The sequence below is a fragment of the Aphelocoma coerulescens genome, chromosome 1 (genome assembly GCF_041296385.1).
Source record: "Aphelocoma coerulescens isolate FSJ_1873_10779 chromosome 1, UR_Acoe_1.0, whole genome shotgun sequence".
Classification (NCBI taxonomy): Eukaryota; Metazoa; Chordata; class Aves; order Passeriformes; family Corvidae; genus Aphelocoma; species Aphelocoma coerulescens.
Window position 1 is genome coordinate 90,377,131 of NC_091013.1, and position 25,646 is coordinate 90,402,776.

Sequence of the window (25,646 nt, forward strand, 5' to 3'; positions counted from 1 at the left end):
GGACATGTCTTTGCCACCAGGTTTCTGCTTGACACCAGAAAATCAGTAAGAAGGTGATTTTCCAAATTAGTGTTCCATGTGAATTGGGTACCTGATTGCTTCCATGACATCTAATAACTTTCGTTTTTGCTTTTTCTTTTGCCCACCTTGAAATTAATATATTAGTACTTGCCTATCTGGTAGAGTTGCCTTGAGGTTAATTTAATATTTGTGAAGTAATTTGATCTGGGGCTAGAAAATGCTGTATAAATACAGTGTATTACCATTAGAAGGATCCAGGGAAAAGCTTCTACCAGTCTGGTAAGGTCGCAGAACTGTGCCTCTTTATGTGGAAAAATACAAGACTATCAGGTAAGGTGGAGGACTTCCAAATGGCTCTCCTTTCCTGATGAAATGCAAAGCAGTCAGTAAAGTGGAGGGAGACTTGCAAATGAGCAGAGCATTGCAATATCCTGATATATATATATATATATACATATACATATGTACCTATATATATATACACACACATAAATATATATAGAACTGTCCTGGTTTTCTTCCTGATCTTAATGAGTAAAGATGACTGGATGCCTTAACACAGCCCTCTCGAGCCATTTGACTGAGGAGCACTGTGCTCCACCCTTCTTCCTTTTTTCTCTCCTCATAATCAAGGTTTTTCTTTTCATATCACAGCAAACTCTCCTTTGCCTTTCTAGCACCTGCACAGTCTCGTAGTAAGCCGCAATGCACTTATTCAATCCTACCTTAAATGTCCTGTCTTTTATCTCCCAAGCTCACTATCTGGATAAGGTAGTGAAAGGTATGCTCTTCCTTCCTATTTTTCCTATTGTCTTTGTGTTTCTTTTTAAAAAATGCACCGTGAACATGCTGTGTTGAGGTTGCATCTCTTCCTCATTGTCACCACAGTGGTCTCTAATGTCTGGAAGGGTGAACTTTCCAGTCATTTAGGTAGGAAATACCTCTGTAAGTTTTGTGACCCTGTGTTAACATCGTATCAGTGTTCCTACCCATTCCCTTGTCCCTGCCCTCCCCTTCAAATCATCTCTCATCCTCACCCTTCCCACTCAGGTAAGGCAAGTCAGGAGAAAACAAGTATCTGTGAATACAGCAGGAGCCCTGTAAAGTGATGTGTTTTAATTAAATGTCTATGGTCCATTTTGTAACACAGGTGAGTGCACTTTCTGTGTGGAGTCTTCATGTTTTTGATCCACAACTGCCAAGTCTTGCATGGGAACTTTCACTAATGATATATTGGGTTTTTTTTTTTTCCTAATACAAAAATGTTATGATCCAAAAACCTCTGTTTGCATAGATCTGCAAAATCTGTAGAAATTAGTGATGCTGCATTAATGTACACTACAACAAAATCCAAATTTATGCTCCTGTTTGTAAGTGTAAAGCAAGTCTAGGGCCCAGGTCTTTCTTCAGCAAAGAAGAAAAGGAACTGAACTGTTACAGAACAGAGATCATCTGCTGTTTTAAAAAAATCACATTTATTAATCAGAACAATGAGCTAAATTACTTTAGGACTTTTTAATAGAAACAGACAGTTCCACAATGCACTTAGCTTTTGAAGAATATTGAAATAGCATGCATATGGTTAAATACAACAATCTGACAATAAATATGATTGAGTTGGACTTAAATATTTTTCTACATGGCTGATTTGAGACTAACAGCAACACAGTGTTGACACCACACAAGCATCATATGTTTGCTGGTTAAACAAACCAAAAAATCAGGTTGAACAAATCAATTTTTTTCCGTAGTATTATCCTTCTTTTCAGGTTATGAGTAATCAAAAAGAACAGCTGTGAGAGGCTGAGGATGAAGAGCAGATATGCTGAAACACTGACCCTGTGAACAGTTTAAAATGAAGTCTTTGCTATATAGGGCTTGTGTGGTGTGACAAGAAACATGGTTGCCCTACTGACTTCACTTCTCTGGGCGAATTTACAATTAATGTTTTTCTTTTTTTTCCATTGAGGATTAAAGGCAGATTCAGATACAACTGCAAATAGGGAAAATTTTTGAACGGACGAATATTAATGATGAGGAAATGTCCATAGTTTAAAGACTTCCATCTTCAGTGTAATGCAGCAATTGGTAGCTGTCCTTGGACCCCTCTTTGTAGATCAGTTGATTGTACAGTGATAGTTCATTTTCTCTCATTGCTTAGCACCAAACAAAACATGCTTGAATTTATTTAAATTAGGAGGAAAAAGTACATTCTCTTCCTTAGATCAGGAAAAGCGGGTGATTTGTTGTCCCCTTTTGAAGTAATCATGGTGGCATCCTCAGAGGAAGATATGGGCCATCACTAGGAGTTCATCAGAACCTACTGTTAATGTTCCACATCTCAGTGTTTTGCATTTCAAAACCCCAGGACTCCTTTTTATCTCAACATACATTGGAGAAGGTTACATCAAAAAGTAACGGATAAGCATTGAGGGCATAGAAAAGATGAAAAATCAACCTGCAGAGCCTGGCAACGAACCTTCAGTACTGATTTGCCCATTCAGTGGCCCAATTTTTTTGACTAAGTCTTCTGTAGCTGTCATTATTCTTCTAGGTAGCTTTTTGACTCACCTTTATGCCCAATAATGAAGACACATTATATTTAGTGAGTATTTCAGGGGGTAACAGGTTAAGCAACATACTAAGAATAAAAGATTGTCTCTTGCTATGCATAGCCTCTTTTGGAAAGATTAGCAATAGCTGAAACATTAAAAGTACATGGCTTTTTACTTGGCTAACTGCATGGTGTGCATTTTTCAAAACTAAATTACTCATGCCCTTTTGGCTTTCTTAATTATTAACAACTTTCTGGTTGAAAATACTTCCCAGTAATCCTCTGTTGTCAAAGGGTGAGCCTGATTTACTGCTGAATCTTTCCTACAGCTTTACAATAAACCAGTAAGTCAGAGAAGATGTAGAATTGTTTCTAAATGGGAGGGCAAGTTTCAATAGCAAACATCAGCGTAATTAAACCAAGAAACTCTAACTAGACTCAGAGTAGAGTCTTCTAAACTAAGGCCTAATTAACACTGGTAATGCTTAAAATGAGAAGAGGTGCCTATTATTTTAATAATAATTAAAAGAGCTGCTGATTTTAGAGAGAGCTTCCCCATCCAGAATATCATTGGATCATCAGCGTAATTAATTTCTATTACCGAATATCAATTCTTATTCTTCAAAAATAATCATTAACCACATTAACACTGTAGTGATGCATATATAAACAGCTAGTTTGAAATTTAAAGTTGCTGAACAGCATTTGGATTCGGGGTGGCTGCAAGGTGTCTTCTTTGAGCTGCTCCTGAAGCATGAGAGCAAGTGAGAACCCAAGGTCTGACCAAAGCCAGTTCCCTCATGTGCACAGTTAAAAGGGTAGGAACTCTGGTCAGTAACTTCTTAACCTTCCTGTTACAGGCTGCATCTAATTAAGGATTTCTGGATTCCCATCACCACAGAATATCATGGTGGTAGTTTCAGAGTTGAGTTGGTTTTGGGACACTTTACCAAGCTTTCATAATTCACAGGGATCAGCTGATGCATTAGTCTTCACCTTTAGTCCTAGAGAAACTTCTGTAGGTCTCTTAGGGGTTGTTGTTCTCTCAAGCTCCAGGTATTTGCATCTTCACCTGTTGCATTGAGCCATGTCCTACTTGTCCCAGAGCTCAACCACTGTCTGTGGGACTTGCTAAGAACATCTGTCGGTGCTTTCCTACTGCCAGTGAAGGAAAGATAATAAAATAGCCTTTTCTTCTAAGTCCAATTTCAAGTGGCAGTGAGGTTTGCCTTGAAGAAAAATACCAGTAAATGTTCCTTATAATTGGACTAATTAGAGAAGGCTTTAACTGTACAGATCATTAAGAGCAGATTATTTTACCAACAGTCTTAAAAATTGCATGATAACTTCTGGTGACAGTCTCCTTTGACTCTGGTACTCTTTGCTTGTCTGTTTCAAAATTAGCCCACTTTTTATATTGCTTCCCTGGTCTGTTCTCTCACTTACATGGCAGACCTGACATCTTTGTAAATACCCTCCAGAATCTTTCAGCAGCACTTTCATGTGCTTAAGTTTGAAACTCATGTAAAGGGTTTCCTCCCCCTTTTCCAAAAAAGCCCTATTCATGTATTTAATTCTCTTAGTCACCCAAGTACAGTTAACACCACAAACAGGAATAATGGATCATTAGTGACTTCTAGCTATGAGAAATCAGAGCTGCAAGATTATGGTGGTGTAAATCTCTGAGGATTAAGCCATCCTGCTGTGTTGACATTCAGAAGCACTTCGGAAACAAGATGATCTCTTTGCTTTATTCCCCAGCATGGGGGAAAGGAGAGGATAAAGTTTATTTTGTACTGTCTTTTCATCAAGTGCTTTGAAGTGCACTGTTTGTGGAGTGAGGAGTATTGTACCATCCTGTCTCTGTAGTGTAAGTGATGGTCAAGTCTATTTGCAGTGAACCAGTTCAGAAATGGCAGTACTTACAGGTCCATTCTCCTGGATCTGTTGTCTTATGCATCTCTGTTGTCTTCGAACTTTCTGAAGGCTGGAGTCCTCTGACAGCTGCTGTTTAATATTTTTTTTTCCCTATTAATGATTTACTTTCTCTATACTTCTTAAAAATGTCTGCTCTCCCACCAAACCATGACACTGGAGGGGTTCAGTTTAATCCTCACAGCATTGAAACTTTGATGAACCTTGTAATGTAATGGCAAACATCGGAAAACTTCTGTGTTCCTGTACCTGTGAAGAACCATTTATGTCATTAGGAAACAGTTCTTTCTGACTCCTTGGAAGAGCTTTGTCTACTAAGAACTAGAAATTACTTTCTCCTTAGTGGGAAGGGACAAACTTAATTTCTAGACTTAAAAGGTGCCAAGACAGTGGAGCATGAAATTACAGGTAGGAGTTACCCTACTTCAGCTATCTACAGATGCTTATGTCTCATCTGGTCACCCTGGGTTCCCATAGTGCTCAAGAGGAGGAATAGATATTTTGGGAAGGCATAATCTCATGAGATGCTCATTCTCTTCTATCTCTCCTCTCCTGACTGATGCTCTTCCTCTTCGTCCTCTTTCTGAAATCCTTGGCTTACTTTTTCTGTGTCTGGATCAAGAATATTTCAGAGTAAACCCTGAAAGTCCATTCAAATACTCTCAAGCACATTTCATATAGACAATGACTTGCACACAAAATTCAAACACATAGGGTTGAAAGGGGTCTCCTCAGTTAGAGTCTAGTCTTCTGCTGGCAAGGGCAGCCACATTGTGTAAAACTTTATATAAATTTACCAAGCTCTATGGATAAATAACTGAGGAATCTTCTCCTTAATACTCCCAGAGGGAGGCTGCTCCAGAACTTCATTCCTTTGATCCTGGCAAATGATTTTTTTCCTTTCTAATTTCCAGCTAGAATTTATTCATACTTGGTTTATGTCCATTTGTTCTTGTGCCGGCATTATTCTCTTTACCTTAAATAGCTTTTAAGAAGTTTTCCCTTCTCAATGTTTATCTGTTCCATGAACTTGTGGAAAGAAATCATAGTCTTTTCAGCCACTATTGTGCTAGGAGAGACAAATCAAGCTCTTCTCATTTCCTCAGATGCTGAAGGTGCCTCATCCAAACTATATCACCTGTTTCCTGCTGCTCCAAATTCCCTTTTTCCTAAGCCTTGGAGAGTAGAGTGCATGGAGTTCTGTATGAGATCCTCATTTTTATAGCTACATTAGTTTTCCCTTACACTTCCCGGACACTTCTCACATGAGACAAGATCATGGTGTCTTCAGCTTCTCTTCATTCAAGTCTTTCTGGTTCTCACTTCACTTCTGTCCAGGTCAACACTACAGCACCTTTGTTCTGCCGAGTCTCTGCAAGTGTAGGATAGAAGAGAACTTTTCAATAAGGGTTTTAAAAGTGTCCAGGGAGTAAAAACAAGAGGTGTCCTCAGCGGTGGTGCACCAGCCAAGCTCTAATAGAGCCATAGAGTATACACACAAAGCAAGATTTCGTCAGAGGTTTTTCATCTAGACCAATTAAAGCACCCACAGAGAATCTGTGGATGTCCCATCCCTTGAGGTGTTCAAGGCCAGTTTGGATGGGACTCTGAGCAACCTGGTTTAGTGGAAGGTGTCCCTGCCTATAGCAGGGAGATTGGAGCTGGATGACCATTAAGGTCCGTTCCAATTGAAACCATTCTATGATTCTATGATCCTATGATTTATGGAGAGGGGGAAAAAGTCCTATCTCTACTGTCAGGATGGTCCCATCCAGACTGGATTTATCTACTCCAAAATGGGATTACCTACCTAGCCAAGTAATTTTAGGAGGTTATTTAATACACTTCTTCCTCTTTCATTCTCAAAATAGCTGAATGTTTTCAGCTTGTACTGAAAGTAAGTAAAGGGAACAAACATATAAATTAGCTGTAGAATGGAAAAAATCAGATTAAATGGTTAAAAGTTTGGCACTGTTGTAAGTAACTGAAGGCAGGATATTAAAATGGAGAATTTCAAGTAGCCTTGCCTATAAATAACTCTTCTGTAGTATATAAATACTAATATGGTGTATAAGTACCAAAATACACAACAGCATGCTCACACATACACACACACATTTTTTGCCCCATCCCAGAATGCACATTTTAAAAGACTGAAATGCAACAACTATGTTTATAAATGAAAAATGTATTTAAGATCCTTTTAAAGGACTTTTCCTTACCACCTTTGTTCCTTTTTTCCATTTGGTCCCTGTAAATCAGTCACTTGTTAAAAAAACAGTCCTAGAAAATATTTGTTTTTTTCTGTTCACTGGGAAAGGTTCTATGAACTTAAAAATCTCCCTGTGAAACAATTTTTTGTTTTAAAGGCGTTTCTAAGTCCCATTTCCCCAGTGCAGGACACACTATGACATGGGATGCTCACCTCTGCCTTGGGGAGACACTCACATTATATGGTCAAACAGGTGTCAAGACAACACACACTTCTTCACTGTCCTTTAGGACAGGATAGGTCTGTGTCATTCACATGGGTTCACAAACCTGTCTTGCAAAGCTGAGGGCCTGAAAAAACTCAAACTATGTGGCAGAATTGCACAATACACATAGAGAAAGCATTAAAGCAAGGCTCAGGAAGACTGAATTGTGTCCCCGGTGTAATCAGTCCTGCTGAGTGACCTTCACAGTCACTTCAGTCCCTTGCACTTCAGTTTCCTAAGATGTTAAGTGTCTCTTATATTTCTGACAGTTTAGTGGTAGTGGTAGTAGTGGTATTTTTGAGCTCTGGAGGTAAAAAGCCCCCAGAAGGGTATAAACTAAGCAGCCTCCCTCACACCACGCCTTACTGTGGAAATTACTCTATTTTCTTGAAGGAATGGGGTGGGGGGAAGTACAAAAATCTCAGCAGCAAGTCATCAAATGAGAAAATCAAACCCTAGTGAGCAGACTGGGAGGTTGGTGTTCATCCTCCCTAACTAATTTTTATCACCTATAAAATGCCTGCCTCTGTGCTGGGCTTTCTCTAGTCACTGGGGAGAAATGGGTGTTTCCAGAGCACGCTTCAGCTCATCACCATGAGCATCAAGCCTACATGAGGAGACTTCTGCCCTGGGACAGTCTGTCTCTCTGCTTAGTACAGAGAGTTGAAGGTATCTCAGTTATAGATTAATTTGAACCGGATGAGATTAATCCCTCCCAAAATTTCTACAGTAAAGAAACTGTATGTCTTCTAAATATTTTCTGCTTTTCCCTTTCCAGCTGGTTTTTTACCAGTCTGAGATGTCACTATTACTGAAAGCCAGCTGCTTTATCCTGCTGGGTGCTGGGAACTTGAACCCCAAATGCAATTTAGGTAACCCCAAGTACTGGTCTTACATGGCAAATGTTTTGATAGGCTCAGAGGGCAATATGCTGCCTTGTTTTTACAACCAATGAAGCAAGAATATCTCAGTGTCCCCCTGAAACTCACCATTTCCTCAGTGCAGTGAGTGAGGTTGTGCTGTAAGGACCTCCTGGGAGAGCCAGAAGCAGCTGCCCATTGAGTGGTCACCACCATCCTGACACCAAAGCAGGTTCATTCCAGGTGGGAAGACACCAAGTGGGAGTGGAGAAATAGACTGAAGGCAAAGGGGAAAAAGCAGTTTAATGGGGCCCTTTCCAGGCTGTGTTGCTTTGTGCTTCGAGTGTGTTTGAACGTGTGGCTGTTTGCCTTGCAGAGGGATGCCCTGGCTTGTGCAACGGCAATGGCAGATGCACTCTGGACATGAACGGCTGGCACTGCGTCTGCCAGCTGGGCTGGAGAGGAGCAGGCTGTGACACTTCCATGGAGACGGCATGTGGCGATGGGAAAGACAACGATGGAGGTAGGACACGAGCACGTGTGATATGTCAGGCTTCACAGAGCCTATAAACCTCTCACAGTGAACAGTCATCTGGGCTTGATTCTGCAGGGCAGATTGTTTTTTGACAGCTGGTAGAGAACAGACAGCGAAATCTGCCAGGCTGACTCAGCCAGAGTGGATTGGAATTCAAATTAAATGAGTTTGGATCTGGGGTGCCAGGGCTGAAGAGGGACATTTGTTTATCTTCAAATCAAGTCCATATAGCAGAGAGCAGGCAGAGGCTGTGCACCTGTCCAATCCCTCCACCCCAGCCGAGTGGCTCAGCAGTGACACGATGGGACCACCTCAGACAGTGAACATCCCTGACTGTTCAAACTTTGCCCTCACTGCCTGGGGCTTTCATCTAGACTCTCAGTTGGTCACTACTGACTTGGAATGGATATTCTGCAGAAACTTAGAGGCTTGGGTGACTGATCCCCATGCCCACAAGCCATCCAATCCCTCTCGAACCATGTTTTATTGATTACTGTTCCGTATGTAATGATGTCAGGCATGTGAATAATAGCTCTGTGTAATGCAAGCTTAATATTCAGAGTTATCTCATTACAAAGGAAACTGTGGTGCAGTGTGAAGGTTTGAATTAGAGAGCAGGAGATGAGATATTAAATTTAAGGCATAAGGGAGACTGCATAATTTGTTTTGTTGTCACTCAGCAAAAGGCTTTGTAAACCACAAGTCTGGGCCAGGACCCAGACTGTGAAGTAGAGACTGCATTTTGCAAGCCTCTATTTTATCGTATTCACAAGAACAGTACAGTTTAAAAAAAATTATAGCCAAGCCAAGACTGTGATTATCTGCTCCACAGCAACTGGGATTCTGATTGAATATTTAAAATACTTCTGCACATCTGGCATGGCAAATGGACCAAATTATCCCTTTAGAAAAGATGGAAAAATTGGACAACCATACAAAGAGTACACACTATAAAACAAAGATGGCTTTTTGCCTCATATGGAACTGAATATCACTGTACTCATCTTTCCTATTTGCAGCTGACACAGGGCAGCAATGAAGTTCATCACATCAGATGTGTAAAAATACAATAAATAGACACAAGGATAGTCCCAGTTTCCATGGAAGAAAATAACCAGCAAAAACCCTGTGAAGTTTTTAGAAAGAGGAAAAGATTAATCCAGCATAACATACAATGTATATCACAACACTATGATATCACAAAGAGCATGACCAGACTCTGAGCATCTCTTCATATCTTCTGGTTCAAGGGTTAACCTTGTTACCTGGGTTACCCTCACCTTGAAACGAGCTGCCTTGCAAGCCTGCAGGACAGCAGATGGAGACGGGAGACACAAAAGGCATTGACAGGTTTACAAGTTAGTGCACATCAAGTGCTAGCTTGCATTTGGTGAACTTGTGTGGAGCAGTGGTGTGCACAGCAAGAACAGAGCAACTGATAGATTGTAACTTATTGCCTCCTGACAGCTTATTCATGTGTCAGAGCCCACAAATGAGTGTTGACTTTACTCTTGGTACACTCAAAAAAAAATGCACGTACATGGTGTGCATTACAGATTACAGATAATCTGTCATACACTATGCCTTTGATTTGGCTGTGTTCTCTCTGCTAAGGACTCTCCTCAGCTGGGAAGTGAAATAGTGGAATGCATTTACTTTATTAACTTTCTTTTTATATGTTTTAGTGGATCATTTGTATTTGTGAGCTCAAGTCTAAAATTTCAACCCTTGAGATGTAGGAACTTCAGCAGTGGTGAGGCACTCCTGCTTTGAAGCCTTAGTCCTTTTTTTGGCACAAGGATTCAAATATAGGTACAAGGACTCATGAAGAAAGGCTGATGCTCTGCCTGTTTGCTAGATGTTATGCTGATTTCTACAGCAAGTGAAGATGTTTGTAGAATATGATAGCATAATTCAGGTTGGAAGGGACCTCCAGCAGTTTTAAGTTCAACCCCCTACTCAAGGCAATACTGATTACATCAGGTTGCTCAAGGCTGTGTCCAGTCAACTCTTGAACACCTCCAAGGATGGAGATTTCACCTCTGGACAGCCTGCTCCAGTACATGACCGTCCTTATGGTAAATGTTTTTCTCCTTGTATCTAATTATAATTTTCCATGCACCAGCTTAATGTCTGTTGCCTTTTGTCCAGCACCATCTGAGACATCCGAGAGTATCCCAGCCAACTTCTGGCTTCCCCTTCCCAATAACTTGTGTGTCTGGCAGAGCATATGTATATATTTCATGTGTGACAGTTCCCTTTGGATTTCTCAGATATCCAACGGCTGCTCAGATCGCACTGGGCATCTGTTCCACAGAACTGAGCCCATTCACCACAAACATTATACCTTGGGAAGCTGCTGTGCTTTGAAGAGCACTGAAGAAATGCATGCCTGAGGCCTCTCCAAAAAACATATAGTGTGTGGATGAGCACTGTGGTTTCTCCCTCTTTTGGGATTCTTTCACATACACTGGAGTGGTACATGCTCAGGGCTGGAGAAGGGTGGTTTATTTTGGTACTCCGGGAAGGATCCAAGTGTGGAATTTGCGCATGAATGTTGGCAATGGAGGTAGAAGTCGTTTCATGAAGCTTTAGAAGTCAAACAACTGACCTGGTCAAAATGGGTACCATGAGTGGTGAGAAAGAGGTTAATGGGGCTGTTCACAGTACGGGGGGCGGGGGGTTCCCTCTGCCTGAGCTCACTGGAGACCTGGTTCCTGCACTGTGGTGTCAAGTGACTGCTAATCAAAATCTCTGCAGCCGGAAATTCCTCAGGATAATGGGAGCTGAAGTCAGAAACTTTTTCATCAGCTCCCAGCCTAATCATACCCTGAGGGATACGGGTGCTAAATTACAGGGTGTGTTCATCTCTTAAATCTGGAGGCTGTTCAGATAAACAATAACAAGCTGAGCAGGAGTCACTCAGAGAGAGACCTGGTGAAATGTAATCTTTGTTCAGGCTAGTAAAAAGTTGTCTCTGAGTGCAGTCTCTCCACACAAAAGTATCATTTGTCAAAGCTATCACTTAGGTTTCACACCCAGGTCCACTTTGTTTACACTTTTAAACACCAAGCCCATCAACTTGAAAGAAGCTGTAGTGAGTAACAGAGAGCTGGTGATCATCCAGTATCAGTTAAGGAAAAACAGTGCAATGACAGAGCTGTAACAGTCTGGGTAAAAGGCCAAGATTTTGTACATTTGACCTAAGAGGCCACCTGTATTACAACAAACAGGAAGTGTTTCTTTAAAACAAGATGAGAAAAGTGGTTATTGCCTCACTTCAGCAGAAAATAACCTCTCTAATCCATGGCTGCAAAACAGTCACTACTTAAGAGTAGGTGTGACAGGTAGTACCTTCATGTCTCATCCCACACTGAGTGCTCTGTCATGTACTTAAAGAATAAGAAGTTTGAAAGTTAAAAAATCAAGGAAATTATCTTCTGTGGCAAGTCCTAAAAGTGGAGTTAATGGCATTTGACAGTATCTTGAGAAGAGTCTGGTACTCTATAGGCTAAATATGGGCTCTATTGCATTGGTAGACTCCTGTGTTAGGAACAGAGCGTACAGGAAAAGTTGAGGGGAAGAGAGGATATTCTTAACTTAATCTCATGAATATGCTATTGAACAGCAAAGCTGTGTTACCCACCCTTGTTCTGGAGAAATCATCTAACTGTTGAGAGCCAGAGTTGTCCAGTTCTCCATTTCAATGTCTTCACATGAAGTCAAGATCAGACTGAGATGAAATCATGAGAGGACTACAGATGTTAAATTAAATTGCTCATTTGGTCTAAAAGTTCAACAGAGTAACATCACTTGAGGGCCTTTCTTATTGTTTGGGGCTTTTCCAGAGTAGCCAAGTCTTCCAGGTGGGGTAAAGCTTGCTGGTTCTCTGGCAATTGGAACCGACCCATCCTTCATTTCCTGCTTTGAACAATTCCAGCTCCTGAACAGATGCTGAGCTCTGTCGAACGTGAATGTATTTTACTTGTGAAAGGCAAGAGTCTTTCTCATATGAAAAATACATCTGAAATGACAATGTTCACAATATTATCTAAACCTTCATATTAATTAGAGGTTTCTGTTCAGTTGTCTGCTGTTCTCTGCTGCCTATTCCCAATTTGAACACTTCCAAAGGCTTGTGTTAGTGATTATTGCAGGATAACTTAGATAGATAGATAGATAGATAGATAGATAGATAGATAGATAGATAGATAGATAGATAGATAGATAGATACCCTTCCCAGTCAAATAAGGCTGGCCTCTTGTAACATATATTGCACACCATTACATAAAAGTATAAACTTCATTTTTCTTAGCTGTCATCTGGTCAACGATCTTCCTTTGGGACTGAGGAAAATCCTGTTTTCTTTTTCTGCAAGGATTGTGTTAGCGAAGCTCCTGCCCCTCAGTTTGTGTCTCATTTAGCCAAGGACAAACAGAGAGTTCCAATATACCCATGGCCCCATTTTGACCTTGCAAGTTCAGTCTGCTCCACCAGATGCTTCCCAAAAGCTAGCAGGTGGAGCAGTTTGTATGGTTTCCTTCCCTCTATCCTTCTGGACCAGAACAACTAAGGGTTGCCTTAGTCTCCCAGCCCTGGAGCAGTGAGCAGGTCAGAGCCACCAAGCCCCTGCACACAGGATTTTTGCCTTTTCTTGCAGCCCTTATTTCTGCCACGAGAAACCAGCTCTCACTTCAGGGAAGTGTAATTCAGGAATGGCTTCTCTGAAGCAAATCAGTGCTGTTTGTTTAATTGTACCATAGCCCATTGAAAACTCTACAGTGTCTTGCCCCACTCAAGGATCAGGTAGTGCTTGTAGTAAGGTGGAGACTTACATAATGCTTTGGAACAGCAGCATTTCGAATCTTTGGCAAAAGAAATTTTGGCACGGCACACTGGCCTTCTTAACACCCGTCTGTTCACCGTCTGTCCACACATGCCAGAGTGTTAGAGAGCTGGCAGGAGTCTGCACTGATCTTTGCAGTGCATAGGGTTACACCTGAGGGTAGTCTCAGGGTTGTAAAGGGAATGGCAAAGAATCCAGGAGAACCCCAGAATGCAAACCTTTTTCTTTGCAAATGCTTGAACTGCAGACAAGGTGGTGGGGTGCTTTCTGATACTGTCTTTTTTCTTTTTGCCCTCATGCTGCAAGGCTTTAATAGCATGAGAAGATTGTCTCCTGGGCATGGTGTGTGAGCTGTCTGCTTCCTCAAAACCATAAAAAGTTATGCAATAATATGCTGGCTACATTTGTGGAGAGAAGTACTGAAATCTGAATGCACCTGGGAAAACAGCCATCATAAATTAGCATTTACCATCACAGATAGATCCAGTCAAACAGGGTCATCTTGGAGGAACCACAAAGCACTGCTAAAAGGATGAGAAAGTCTGCTGTACCTGAAAGATTGGGTAACTGGTGTGATTTGTTAGAAATCACCCAGCTTCTCCTCCTCTGTTTCATGGTGACCGTTAATTGACTTCTCCTCATATAAAATGACCAGTTCACATTTTCAGGTTTCAGCTCTTTGCTGATTTTTTTTGTTGGATGGTAACACATGGGTGTCACCTGCTGCTGGTTGTTGGCAGCAGGGCTAGCAGGAAGGCAGTGTGAATCCAGGTATTCCAGCATCCAGGGGCAGGTGTTGATTGTGCCGTTGGAGAGGATGATGTGTTTTGAACTGGGGATCTTGCAGTGCCTTGTCTTGACACCTTGGGGGAGAGCTCCTGGTACTTTCAAGTTGTCCTAAATGAAGCGCCTTTGATTAGTAGATTCAGAAAGAAACTATGAAAATTCTCTCTGTGTTGAAGAAAACCTACCACTGTCTGCTGAAATGAGGGAGCTAACTTACAGGAATGAGGCACTGCTGGTGCATAAGATGTAACAGCAGGGGACATGAACCAGCTTCAGGAAAAAACAATTGGACACATTTCACAAAGCATTTCTGCACCTCAAAAGGTGCTTAAACAGAGTTAGAGCAACAATGTTTAAAGCAGAAATTCAGGAAAACTCTACCAGACCTGCTTTAGCATCTGAGGCAAACTGTTGCAACCTCTGTGGAGCAGAAAGTCCCCTTAAAATACTAAGTTTTGCACTGACTGTGCTCAACATGCATAGAGTGCATGGCCACTTTCTTCTTGACCAGGATTTGAGAAACGCACCAATATCTGAATTATCTGAGACCATTTTCCAGGCAATCTCAGATGATTGCTCAAATTGGCTTGGATTCAGTTAGAATATGTTAGGGTGAACTTTTCAGCAGTAGCTTAACACTTGCAGCACTTGCCAGGAAAGTGAGAGACCTTGGTGACAAGGATCTCTCAGCTGCTGAGGGTGTGAAACCACTGTTCCCACAAAAAACTGCTAAGCTTGGAGTCCTTTTTGCCCAGAGGAATCACTTTTGAGAGGTGCTTTGGCTCTTGAAAGAGGCAGTTCAGGTACACTATTGCAGCTTGTACTTACTGCCCTGTCCAAATGCTAGTCATAGAGTCATAGAATGCCCTGAGCTGGAGAGGGCACACAAGGATCATCGAGTCCCAACTCCTGGCCCTGCACTGGGCAGCCCCAACTCTGTCAGGCTTGGTGCTATGACCACTTCCCTGGGGAGCCTGCCCAACCACCCTCTGGGTGAAGAACCTTTTTCTAGTATCCAACCTAAAGCGCCCCCAACCCAACTTCATGCCGTTTCCTCAAGTCCTGTCACTGATCACCACAGAGCAGAGATCAGTGCCTGCTCCTCCTCTTCCCTTTCAGAGGAAGCTTCAGAATATAATGAGGTCTCACATCAGTCTCCTCCAGGCTGAACAAGCCAAGTGACCTCAGCCACATCTCATATGGCTTCCCATCCAGAGCCTTCACATTCCTCATAGCCCTCCTTTGGACACTCTCTAGTGGCTTAATATCTTTCTTATCTTGTGGTGCCCAAAATTTCACACAGCCCTCAAGGTGAGGCCACCCCAGGGCAGAGCAGAGCAGGACAATCCCCTCCCTTGCCTGGCTGGCAATGCTGTGCCTGATGCACCCTAGGACACTGTTAGTCTCTCCTAAGCTAGGAAAGGCCCTCACTTGCCTTGCTCAGCTTCATGATATTCCCCCAAATCCTAGGTTGCCTGGTTTCTGTGCTGCTTTGCTGGCTGTTAAAAATCTGCCTGGAGAAAGGAAGAAGCCCATGAAGCCAGCTGCATCAACTGTATTCTCCAGAGCAATGATGAGCTGGGGGATGCTGAGAACTTGTAGATTCTAAGCACATTATTATAGCTCTGGTTTATGCCAGATAGTGGTGATTATCATGTGTTTTCTGTCATTTCCTCCTTCCACTTCCCTTCTTTTTCTATTCAGATGTTGGGGTTTTTTTAACAATAATGTAGCTCTGGATTAGGAGGAATATTTTGCAGAGTATTTCTGTAGTGACTAGCCCTGCAGAGGCTCTGCACAAGAGTCCAAGGAGTTTTGTAATTCAAATACGTGACTGCTATTACATATGACTGTTTTCAAACTGGCAAACAAGTGCTGAACACTTAGAGAAAGATGTGAGGGCAATTCCTTTCCCAGGCAGCCAGCCATCTAATTTAGACAGGGTACAACCGGTGAGAAGCTTATTCAGGTGAAATCAAAACAGAGCAGGTGAGATAGAAGGAGCAAAGAGGATATGAATATCTAGCATGGTCACAGGGGGCTTACAGTCACATTGCCATTGTTCCTTACGGTTGTGTTTTGTTTCCCTTTGACTCCTTACAGGGAAGCCAAAAGCTACAACTCTTGATGAATAAGTAAAATTTCTCTCTGCAAAGTACTGGAGTAAAACCCATTTATTCCCCAATTTAAGTAAATTGAGTGTTGGTCCTCAACTCAGGCCAGAACATCATTATTCCCCAGTAAACATTTATCAGCACAAACATTCATGTGAACAATAACTGTTTTGTGCAAAAGTACTGAGCCATTCCTTTAGAGCCTTCCTCTAAACCAGAATTTCGACTAGAACTGATAGGGTAAAACCTGATTTGCTCAAGGGCAAGACTAAGACTTTGTTATCTTTACCTTTGAGCACTTGCATTTAAATCCTTTCCCATCCGAACTCTCCCAGTAATTCATCCAAAAGCATCACAGGACAAGACAGTGTCCCCACAAAAAGTGATAATGTTGCCTGATGAATGGCACAGAAAGAGAACTGAAAGATAAGAACTGGATGAGGTGAGGGAAACAGTTATTTGTATAATCAGTGCATTTTATTCTTTTGTTGCCAGTGGAAGTGCTCCCATGGGAGACAATGGGGCTTTATTGTTATTTTTACCTCCTAGTTTTGCTTTGCCTAGTACAGTTTCTCATAGAGGCTCATCCCACTGCAGTCAGTGACAAAAAGCGTCCTGGTCTTTAGCAGGAGCAATCCTGGAGTTTGTCATGTGTGCTCTCCCAGATTCACCCTAATCAGGCTCCTTAAGCTCACCTCCCTCTGCCTGCCTGTCTGGCTGGGGCTCCCAGTGTGCATCACGGTTCACAGAAAGCTCTCTGTGTACAAACAGGTCCATCCCTACCCATGGCCTGCCTGTTCCAGCCTGACACTTGACACGCAGCACCTGTCAGAGTCTGCTTAAACACATAATAACACCTCTGGCTGCAGGTTATTTGCATTCTGTTGGTGATGTTAGCATGACGGATTTTTGTTGCAGCATCCATAACTCTGTAGAAATACTCAATTATTCAGTCTCAACCAGCTAAGACACTGCCCATTAAATCAGCCAACACAATTGTAGGGCCATGAAAAGTCACAGCTAATTTGAAATTTTATTAGCTGTCAGCCGATCTTGTTTGCTGCTGAAACAGTGTCTCAAAATCAGCCCTTTGCTTCTGTACAAAGCTCTAATCCTTGACGCCGCCTTGGTGCTGGGTGGCAGTGAGTGAGGAACCTGATTGCAAAGGAGGAATCAGACTGCTGTGGGATTTGTGAGCTCTTTGCAGTCATCAAGTGCAGCAACAGCTCAAGGAATGCCAGGACAGTAGGTAGCCCCATTGCTGCTGAAGAGTATTTTGCAGGAATTTCAAAATTTCTGGTTGGTTTGGGTAGATGTACTTTTTGCATGCATCACATGGACAAATATCATAAAGGACATTATTTTCTGAAAGTGGTGGGTCACAAGCAGTGTTTTAAAGCCAAGTAATTTTAGCTCCTCTTAAATTTGGCATCCAGGTGACTATTTGTGGAAGGCAGTTATGATACGGAGTATCTCGTGAAATTCCTGAGTGAGGTCAGCATTCCCATCTGTTGTCATTATCTAATGTAGCTGTCTGGGTAGTTATAGTGAGTGTTTAAAGTCAGTCAGTATCAGGTGCTTTCCAACTGGTATTATGCAAATGTTATACTTGTTAGGCCAGGGTCCTGCTCCAAGAAGACACAGATACCTTTGAAATTCAGCCCCTTCCATGAAAAAATGCTCCCATGGAGAAAAAGCTGAGCATACATTGCAGATGCAAAACTTTAATGAGAATTGTGGTTATTTCATTGGGTTGTGCTGACACTTCAGAGCCCTTTGGGACTGGAACAGATGTTTTGTGAACAGAAAATAAAAAGACAGTCTCTACTCCCAGGGAGTTTGCAGTCTAAAGCAGTATTTTGAAGAGCTCACTAATGGGATTGGTGGATTTGCAATCTTTAAGGGAGTCAGAGCATCATTCTAAAAAAAAAATTGCAACTCCACCCACAAAATACAAGTTAGATGAGGCATCCCAAAGTGAAACTTACTCTCTAGTGATATACAGAGTGCAGATTATCTGATAAAAATGTTCTTGGTCCCCTAAAATATATTGTTGGCTGAATAAATTGGAGCTGCTTTATCCTCTGGCAGAAAAGGAAGGGTTTCTGCTGAGCCCCGTTCATTCTCCTTCATGTCCCTCCCTGAAGGGAGTGAGACAGGGCTCACAAGATGACCTGTAGAGGTGCCATCTGATTCATTCTATGATTACATGAGTCTTACTGAAAGATGCAAACCATTGAACACATTATTTACCAGATGTGACAATGATCTTGCCAGTGGCTCCCTTTTCACAACAACAGTGGTTTGATTCACCCCATGGTAATGCTAAGATCAAAGAAGGTATTTATTGCATGGCTTCATGCAAAGGAAGTGGGACAGAAGAGTTTGGGTTTGGTTTTAGCAGGACTGCCAAAAGGACACACACGTGTATATAGGATGCATAAAAGGTCTCAAAGATGTAAAAATTCCTATTGCATGGAAATAAGAAGGAACACAAGAGGTGTCTTAAAATCTGGCTTAGTAACACATCTCTGAATTAATTTGTTAATTGGAAGGCATCCATGTTTGAAGCTGTTTCTCCAGGGATCCCTTAGAACTGATTGTTGTATCCAACCCTACTCAGCATTTTCATAATTGTCTTAGAATGTAGTTTACGTCTCTCCTGGTAAAATTTTCAGGTCACCTAAAGCTCAGTGTGGTGGTAAATAATGTACCCAGATCATTTTGACACAGAGTGATCTGAGTCACATCACTGCAAGGTCACAATCAAACAAAATGTATCTTAATGCAGCAAAATGCAAAATAGCCCTGGGAACAAAGAAAGGATGTTATACTGGAGGGTTAAGAGATTCTTGAGAAGCAATGACTCAGAACAGGATTTTGAGGTCACTGGAGGTAATTGTCTCAACATGAGTTCTCAGTGCAAGGGTCTTGCACCTTCACCTCTGTGAAACTTTGAAGTATAGAAGCCCAGCAGCTCAGATGTGGTCTCTTTTCTGCACCCAAAACTGCTGACACAGTGCTGTGTCCAGTGTTGGTGTCCACACATAACAGATGTGAAATTACTGGAAAGAGATCAAAGAATGTCATACACCAAAAAAAAGTCCAGTGGATGGGAAATAAACCTTACAATGGGAAGTTGGATCTTCCTCAGCTGTTCAGAAAAAAGATTCGGAATGAATTGTTGCTCTGTGTGGAGGTACTTGCACATGGAAAAGACATCAGAGCATGCAGGGCAGAAGGACTATTAGTAACTTTATGGACAAAGGCCAAACAAGACCCAGTCGTGGGATACTGGAGTTAGACAAATCCAACCTTGAAATAAGATGCAGGTCCCTAGCAGTAATTAAGCATTTCAGAAGCTTACTGGAGGAAGTGGTTGACTCACTATAATCAGCTCTCTTTGATATACAAGATATTTTTCTAAAATACAGGCTTTAATCCAGTTCTGGGTGGGAAAAAAAGCAGCCTGTGAGCATAAGAGGTCAGACAAGCTGATCATAGTAGCCTTAAAACATATGAATTGCAGTAATCCCCCTATGCAAGACTTCAAACTTTTCACAGAGATAATTCAGCAACACATGTGTTCTCTGCTCTGAAATGCCATGGTCCTATTACAGTTATTATGAAAGTAAAGGAGCTGTCACTTTTTAAAACCAAGAGCTGTATAAAGGTGTCCATAACTAAGAACTTACTGTGCAGCCTACCTGTGTTCTGGAAGCTACTGGAATTAGGAGTCCACATACAGGTCATGGGTCTCTGTGGCTTTGCTGCTGCAAAACTTGGGGTGGAGAGGGCGCTGATCCCATGTTCACCTCCCTCTGTTACCTATCTCTGAAAAATTCACAGTGATTTCTAACAAAAATTCACCTTTATGCTTTATGAATTTCAAAGGTGCTCTGTATTACAACTTCATATTGTTCTGTGAGATTGTATCTTGCCATATTTTCCTTTGCTGATGGTGCTGGCTTCCCACATTTGTTTTTGTTGGACAGGTAAAGCCAGAGTTCTGTTTTGCTCTGATTTTATTTTTGATTAATCCATGCAGCTCCCTGAACACCTTGCTCTTCATGGGTCAGGAGCTTCTTGTAAATGTCACTTTATCCTCACTCTTCTGACGGATCCAGTGAGAGATATCTGGGTGTGAGAAGTCATAGCTGTGTACAATGTCATTGTATCTCCTGACAATTCACTGTAGGGCACCACTTGGATGACTTCTGGACCATTCAATAAAAAAAACCCAAGAAAACAGTATTCACATGGAGATATCACTACGTATGACCTGGTTTATAGCTTAACTCTTGATGTTCTACATGACTGAGACAAAATTAGCCATTACATTTCCTAAGCTAAAGAAATGCTTTGTCCTGGAAGTCTTCTTGGTATTAGAGGAAGTTGAGTAGCTAAATGCCATTTCAGCCCTTGAGTGCCTTGATGAATTTAGGACATCAGTGACAAGCTTTTCTGGTGTAGTTGTCCTCAATTTATTCCATAAAGGTCCAAAACAAATTAGTTGAAAGGCTTATCTGCAGATGAGTCCTCATCATTCTCACCTGTTTAAAACATTGTCCTCTGCATCTATTCTTCAAACATTTATCTACAGTTTCATGCAAAGACAGCATTTTCTTGCTGTCTTGCAGCTTCAGGCACCAAAACACATTTCTGATTACTAGAAAAAAGGTTAATGAAGAAGTATGGTACAGCTGGTTTGCCATCCTTTCAGCCAAGAGTCTGTAGCCTTAGAAAACATTATTAATCTGTGGGAGAAAAAGACAACATTTTATCTTGCTTGAAACTGTAGTCAATATAGTAACAAGTCTGGTTTGTTGTTTCTTTTTCTTTTTTTTTTTTTTAGTAGGTAGCTGAGGCTAGACCTATTACATCTAAGCAGGTCTGTATTCTGGGAATGGTCTCTCAAACTCCATCTGAGATTTGACTTTCCAGAATCCTACTGATCTAATCTAATCCTACTGATCTAATGTTCTTTAACAGGCAAAGAAACTCTAATTAGTTCTTTTTCATTGTCACTAGTCATCAAGAGAAAAGGCCAATGGGTGGGTTCAGTGTCTGAGACGAACATTTTTTTGGCAATTTTGCAAGGAGTTATAAAGGTGTAGCAATATTGGGATGGTAAGGGTAACACATGGGATTTTCCAAAGCACTTTTTCTGGCCTAACAGTGCTCCCATTATCATTAATGGCAAGTGCAGAGCCCTTGTGGAAATGACCCAGTGTGTGTATGTGTGTGTGTGTGTACATGTGCATGTACATGGAGCAGGTACTTACTGTCTTTGACCTACTTGGACACAGGAAGCTCTGGGAATCCTGACCAGGCTTGCTGTTCAGCTTTCTGCCTATGAGTAACCACATGAAATGATGTTGTCAGTGCTGTTTTAAACACTAAGATATTCCAACGTTGGAACAGGTGTAACAGAATCCAAGTCCATGATGTGTGAGCCATCTTAGGTACCAGAACAATAAAAGATAAGATTCCATCCTATTGATATTGCAGTAAATACAAAGTAATGCCAATAACATTAGTGAAAGGACTTCTAATTCGTACTGGTAAAACTGGGACAAAACTGAAGCTCACAAGCAGTAATAATGACAAACTGTTTTAATTTACTGTTTCTTTGAGATAAAAAATCCGTTATTCTGAAATCTAAAGATGTTATCCCACTTCAGAAGGTAACTAACTCTCAGGACAGCATTGCTCTCCAGGCACGTTTGTTTCTTGCCTCTGTGCTGGAGTCGTTAGTAGGATGCTTGCTGTAAAGGTGGTTTCTCTGATATATGGAGCTCCTAGCAACTACCCAGAGTCCAACCACTCATTTCACATAGCTCTGTGAACAGCCATCACATGGTAGTAATTTTCATTCACTGTCAAACTGTCTTGCTTGAGCTGATGAGTTGGAAGTGAAGGGCTCCATATCCCATTACCCCAGAACAAAAACATCCAGTTCCCTTATCTGATTTAAAGATCTGTCTTTACTACATGCTAACAACTTTTATTGCTAAATGTGATGCTTCATCAAACCTCTTTTGAGCTTTTTTTTTGTATTTCCTTTCCTGTCACTGCTTTTTACTGTGCTGTTTGCAATGAGCAGTGGCATCTCAAAATGAATGGGGGGAAGTTGCTATGGCAGTGGGAGGGGAAGTGGCACTGTCTGTGCATTTGATGGCTTGACAGATATGCAAACCCTCATTTTACTGGAGTATGCTCAGCAAGCCTTTTCCTGTGTGTCCATTGCTATTATTGTTGTTACTATTAATTTAATGGTGCTGAAAGTGCAAGATTTATACCCTGAGAGTTTGAGGTCGTCTGTTACTCTGTGTCAGTATCAAATCAATGTGACAAAGGTCAAAAGAGATCAAACCTTCCCAGCAAAGTCTCCTTTACTTTCTGTTCTATTTTACTGGATTACATGTGTAGACCCCTCTGCAGCCATGGCAGATACCATGGCTTTTTTCACTATTTAGTCCTGCTGCAAGCAAACCTGGTAGCTTTTGTGTGATGCAATGTGTCTGTGATTTGCACAAGGAACAGGATCAAGGTACAGAAGTTGTGTATATTGGTAAAAAAACCCACAACAACCCTTGGGGGCTCTGGAGTTTCCAAGTCACTGAGTTGTGGAAGAGCACATCCTAGGATTAATCTAAAATACGCGTTTTTGAGGGCCCAGTCTAATACATGAGTTTTCATATTTTACATACTACTGCATATTTATGTTGCATATTAATGTGTATTTTAGGTTCCTTATTGTGACTTTAAGTGAACATGCCGTACTCAATGTAGATGAAAATCCGCATTTCTCTATTGTGTGCATTGGAAAGAGTTCTTGCACCCTGAAGTCTGCAGCACTCCATGTTACCATTGCTCTAAAACGTTCCTTACCCTTCTGTAGATGGCCTGGTGGATTGCATGGACCCAGACTGCTGCTTGCAGCCACTGTGCCACGTTAATGCGCTGTGCCTGGGCTCCCCGGACCCCCTGGATATCATCCAGGAGACACAAGCCCCCGTCTCCCAGCAGAGCTTGCACTCCTTTTATGATCGAATCAAGTTCCTGATTGGCAAGGACAGCACTCACGTCATCCCAGGGGACAATCCTTTTGAAGGCGGGTAAGTGAATTTTTGAGTTGATTCGATAAGTGGTAAAGCATAAGCCATGTGGCCATTTTAAGACATGGAAGGGCAGCAAAATGCAGAATATGAAAATTGTTTAAATGAAGTAGATACCTGAAGAATTTTGTGGCTCGTGTAGTTCTGCTGACTGTCTCTTCATCTACAATTTCCTCTCAGCCAGTAAGGCAAGATGCTTCTCTCCCAGCACATACAAGCAGTTGCATGTTTCCTCACTTCCCTTATTTCAACGATTGAAAGGCATCCATTCAGCTCTTCTAGATCAAATGACTGACATTGTCCACAAGTGTCTCCTAAACAGCAGTGACAGATCTTCCTGTGACAGAGACAAAAGAGAAGGAAACTAGAATGCTATTAGCAATCAGTAATGTGAATATTAGAGACGTCAAAAGAACTGAGGAAAATCTTACCATCTAGGGAGGGCTGTTAGAGTGATTTGCAATATAAGCAATCATGTTGAATATAGATTGGTTTTAAAACCAAGACATTCTTTATCACTGCAATCATCATCAAGAAACAGGAACTGGGAAAGAAAACTTAGCAGTTCACTTCTGTGACTGCATCTCAGCAATTTGTATGTAAGTATATTCCTATCTGTCAGGGCTGGTCATCACTTGAAAATCATTGCTTGTAGCAGGGTAACTGGGGTGTCAAATTCTTAGATGATTCAGTGTCTGCCCTGAACGTTTCCTTTCAGAAGTAGTGACCCTGATGCTGGAGGTGGCCCTCAACACTTAGGTTTGAACTCTGTTGAACTTCACCCAGTCATGAACTGCTTACTTTCAGCTTTCCCACACACAGCGGTTAATAGGTTGGCACTGAAAATACCCACCCTCATGGGTGTTTCAGCACTTGCATCTCAGCTGGCCTCTCAGGCCACTCTAGAGCTGACCTAATGCTTTTCATGAAGGGACATTGCCAGCATCTCTTGTGTAGCACCTCCCATATATCTGTCTCCTTTTTTGGTAGTCTACAGGCTGACTTCAGACATGAAGCACAGCGGCTTTAGGGAATTGGCCCGATGTGATATTTTCCCTGATACTTCTTGTTTCCAAGATCTTCAGGGTCCAAGAAAGCTGACAACAGTGATTGAGATTCTAACCAAAGACTTACTATGTTGCAAATTGTTGTCCTTCACTGGCTTTCTGAAGATCACAGGTGCTGGATCCTGAACAGTCTGGACTCTGGGCTAGTTGTTGTGATTTGTTGCTGTAAAATCAGGCTTCAGAATATAAAATAGATTATGCTCACAATTTCATTTTTCTGATGTATTTAGAATAGCAATTCCTCAGCATTTCCACAGAGGACTCTGGTATCAGGTCCATATGTATCCTTTCTGATAGGCAGAGTTTTGGTACACAGACATCTGTGTTTAGTGAACTTTCCGTACAACTAATGAACTATAGGAATCTTCATACCTGTGCAATAAAAAAATAAAATTGCAGCTTCTCTTTAAGGGCTGCTTGCATTCAACAGCACACAAAGCTGGTGGAAAAAAACTAGAATTTCTGATTTGTACAGCGAATTTGTTTCTGAGAGTGCCAGCAGAGGACCAACAGAAAGAACGTGTCATTTAGGTGTCACATAAATTCCTACAGGAGTTACATCTGTTTCATAGGTCTGATGATAGATCTCTATATAGGGAGGAATTACTAACCATCTATAGATGTCCTGCTAAGGAAAGATTTGGAATTCAAAAGGAGCACCCACGAGCAGAAATGTTTGTCTGTTATGTAGGTTACTGGAGTAAGGGAATGCAAAGATTCAGATCAATAGGAAGGGTTTTAATGACTGCTTTTCATTAAACACAGTGGAACTGATAAAACTTGTTCTATTTAAGTTAGCATGAAGAATTATACAGAGGTAGCGATGATTTATGAGGTTGCCATTCTCAAATTATCAGCATAGGGTGTGTGCCACTAAATATGGTCTACAGATATGTCACCTCAAGCTGTGATTGTATTGCATCTCTCAAGTTAAGTATCTTGATTCACAAGAGGGATTGCAAGTAACATTGAAGAACCTTGACAGAAGGTATATTTTCTCCTGAGACAGCACATGGTCCAGGCTTATGAGAACATTGGGTTGTTAAAAATGCCACTACTCTTTTGGGATCTTAAAAGACATCACATGTTCCTGTAAGTTCTTGAAGATCTTACAGGTCTGGGTAAACTCAACCATTGCAAAGGTTTTCTGCTTACTTGGCTTCTCTTTGTAATTTCAATTGCCTGTTTCACCACCTAGAAAGCTGGACCTTTGAACATCTCCTCTGGTCACCCTGGAAATGACGGTGCTTCAGCAGTGGTCAGTGACTGATCTGTGGGGAAGCATGGGCTGGGACCACCTGGGACCCAGTTATTCTGGGCAAATGGGAC

General features: G+C 41.6%; 1 protein-coding gene across 6 annotated transcripts in view; it reads left to right on the forward strand.

The window, feature by feature from the left end:
• TENM4 (teneurin transmembrane protein 4) overlaps positions 1-25,646 on the forward strand; it is a 600,317-nt gene that overhangs the window by 477,708 nt on the left and 96,963 nt on the right. For all 6 annotated transcript variants that reach the window (XM_069016277.1, XM_069016269.1, XM_069016304.1 and 3 more), the window contains 2 exons: positions 8,224-8,370; positions 23,034-23,250. In XM_069016277.1, the coding sequence (XP_068872378.1) occupies positions 8,224-8,370; positions 23,034-23,250 (364 nt within the window). The remainder of the gene's footprint in view (positions 1-8,223; positions 8,371-23,033; positions 23,251-25,646) is intronic.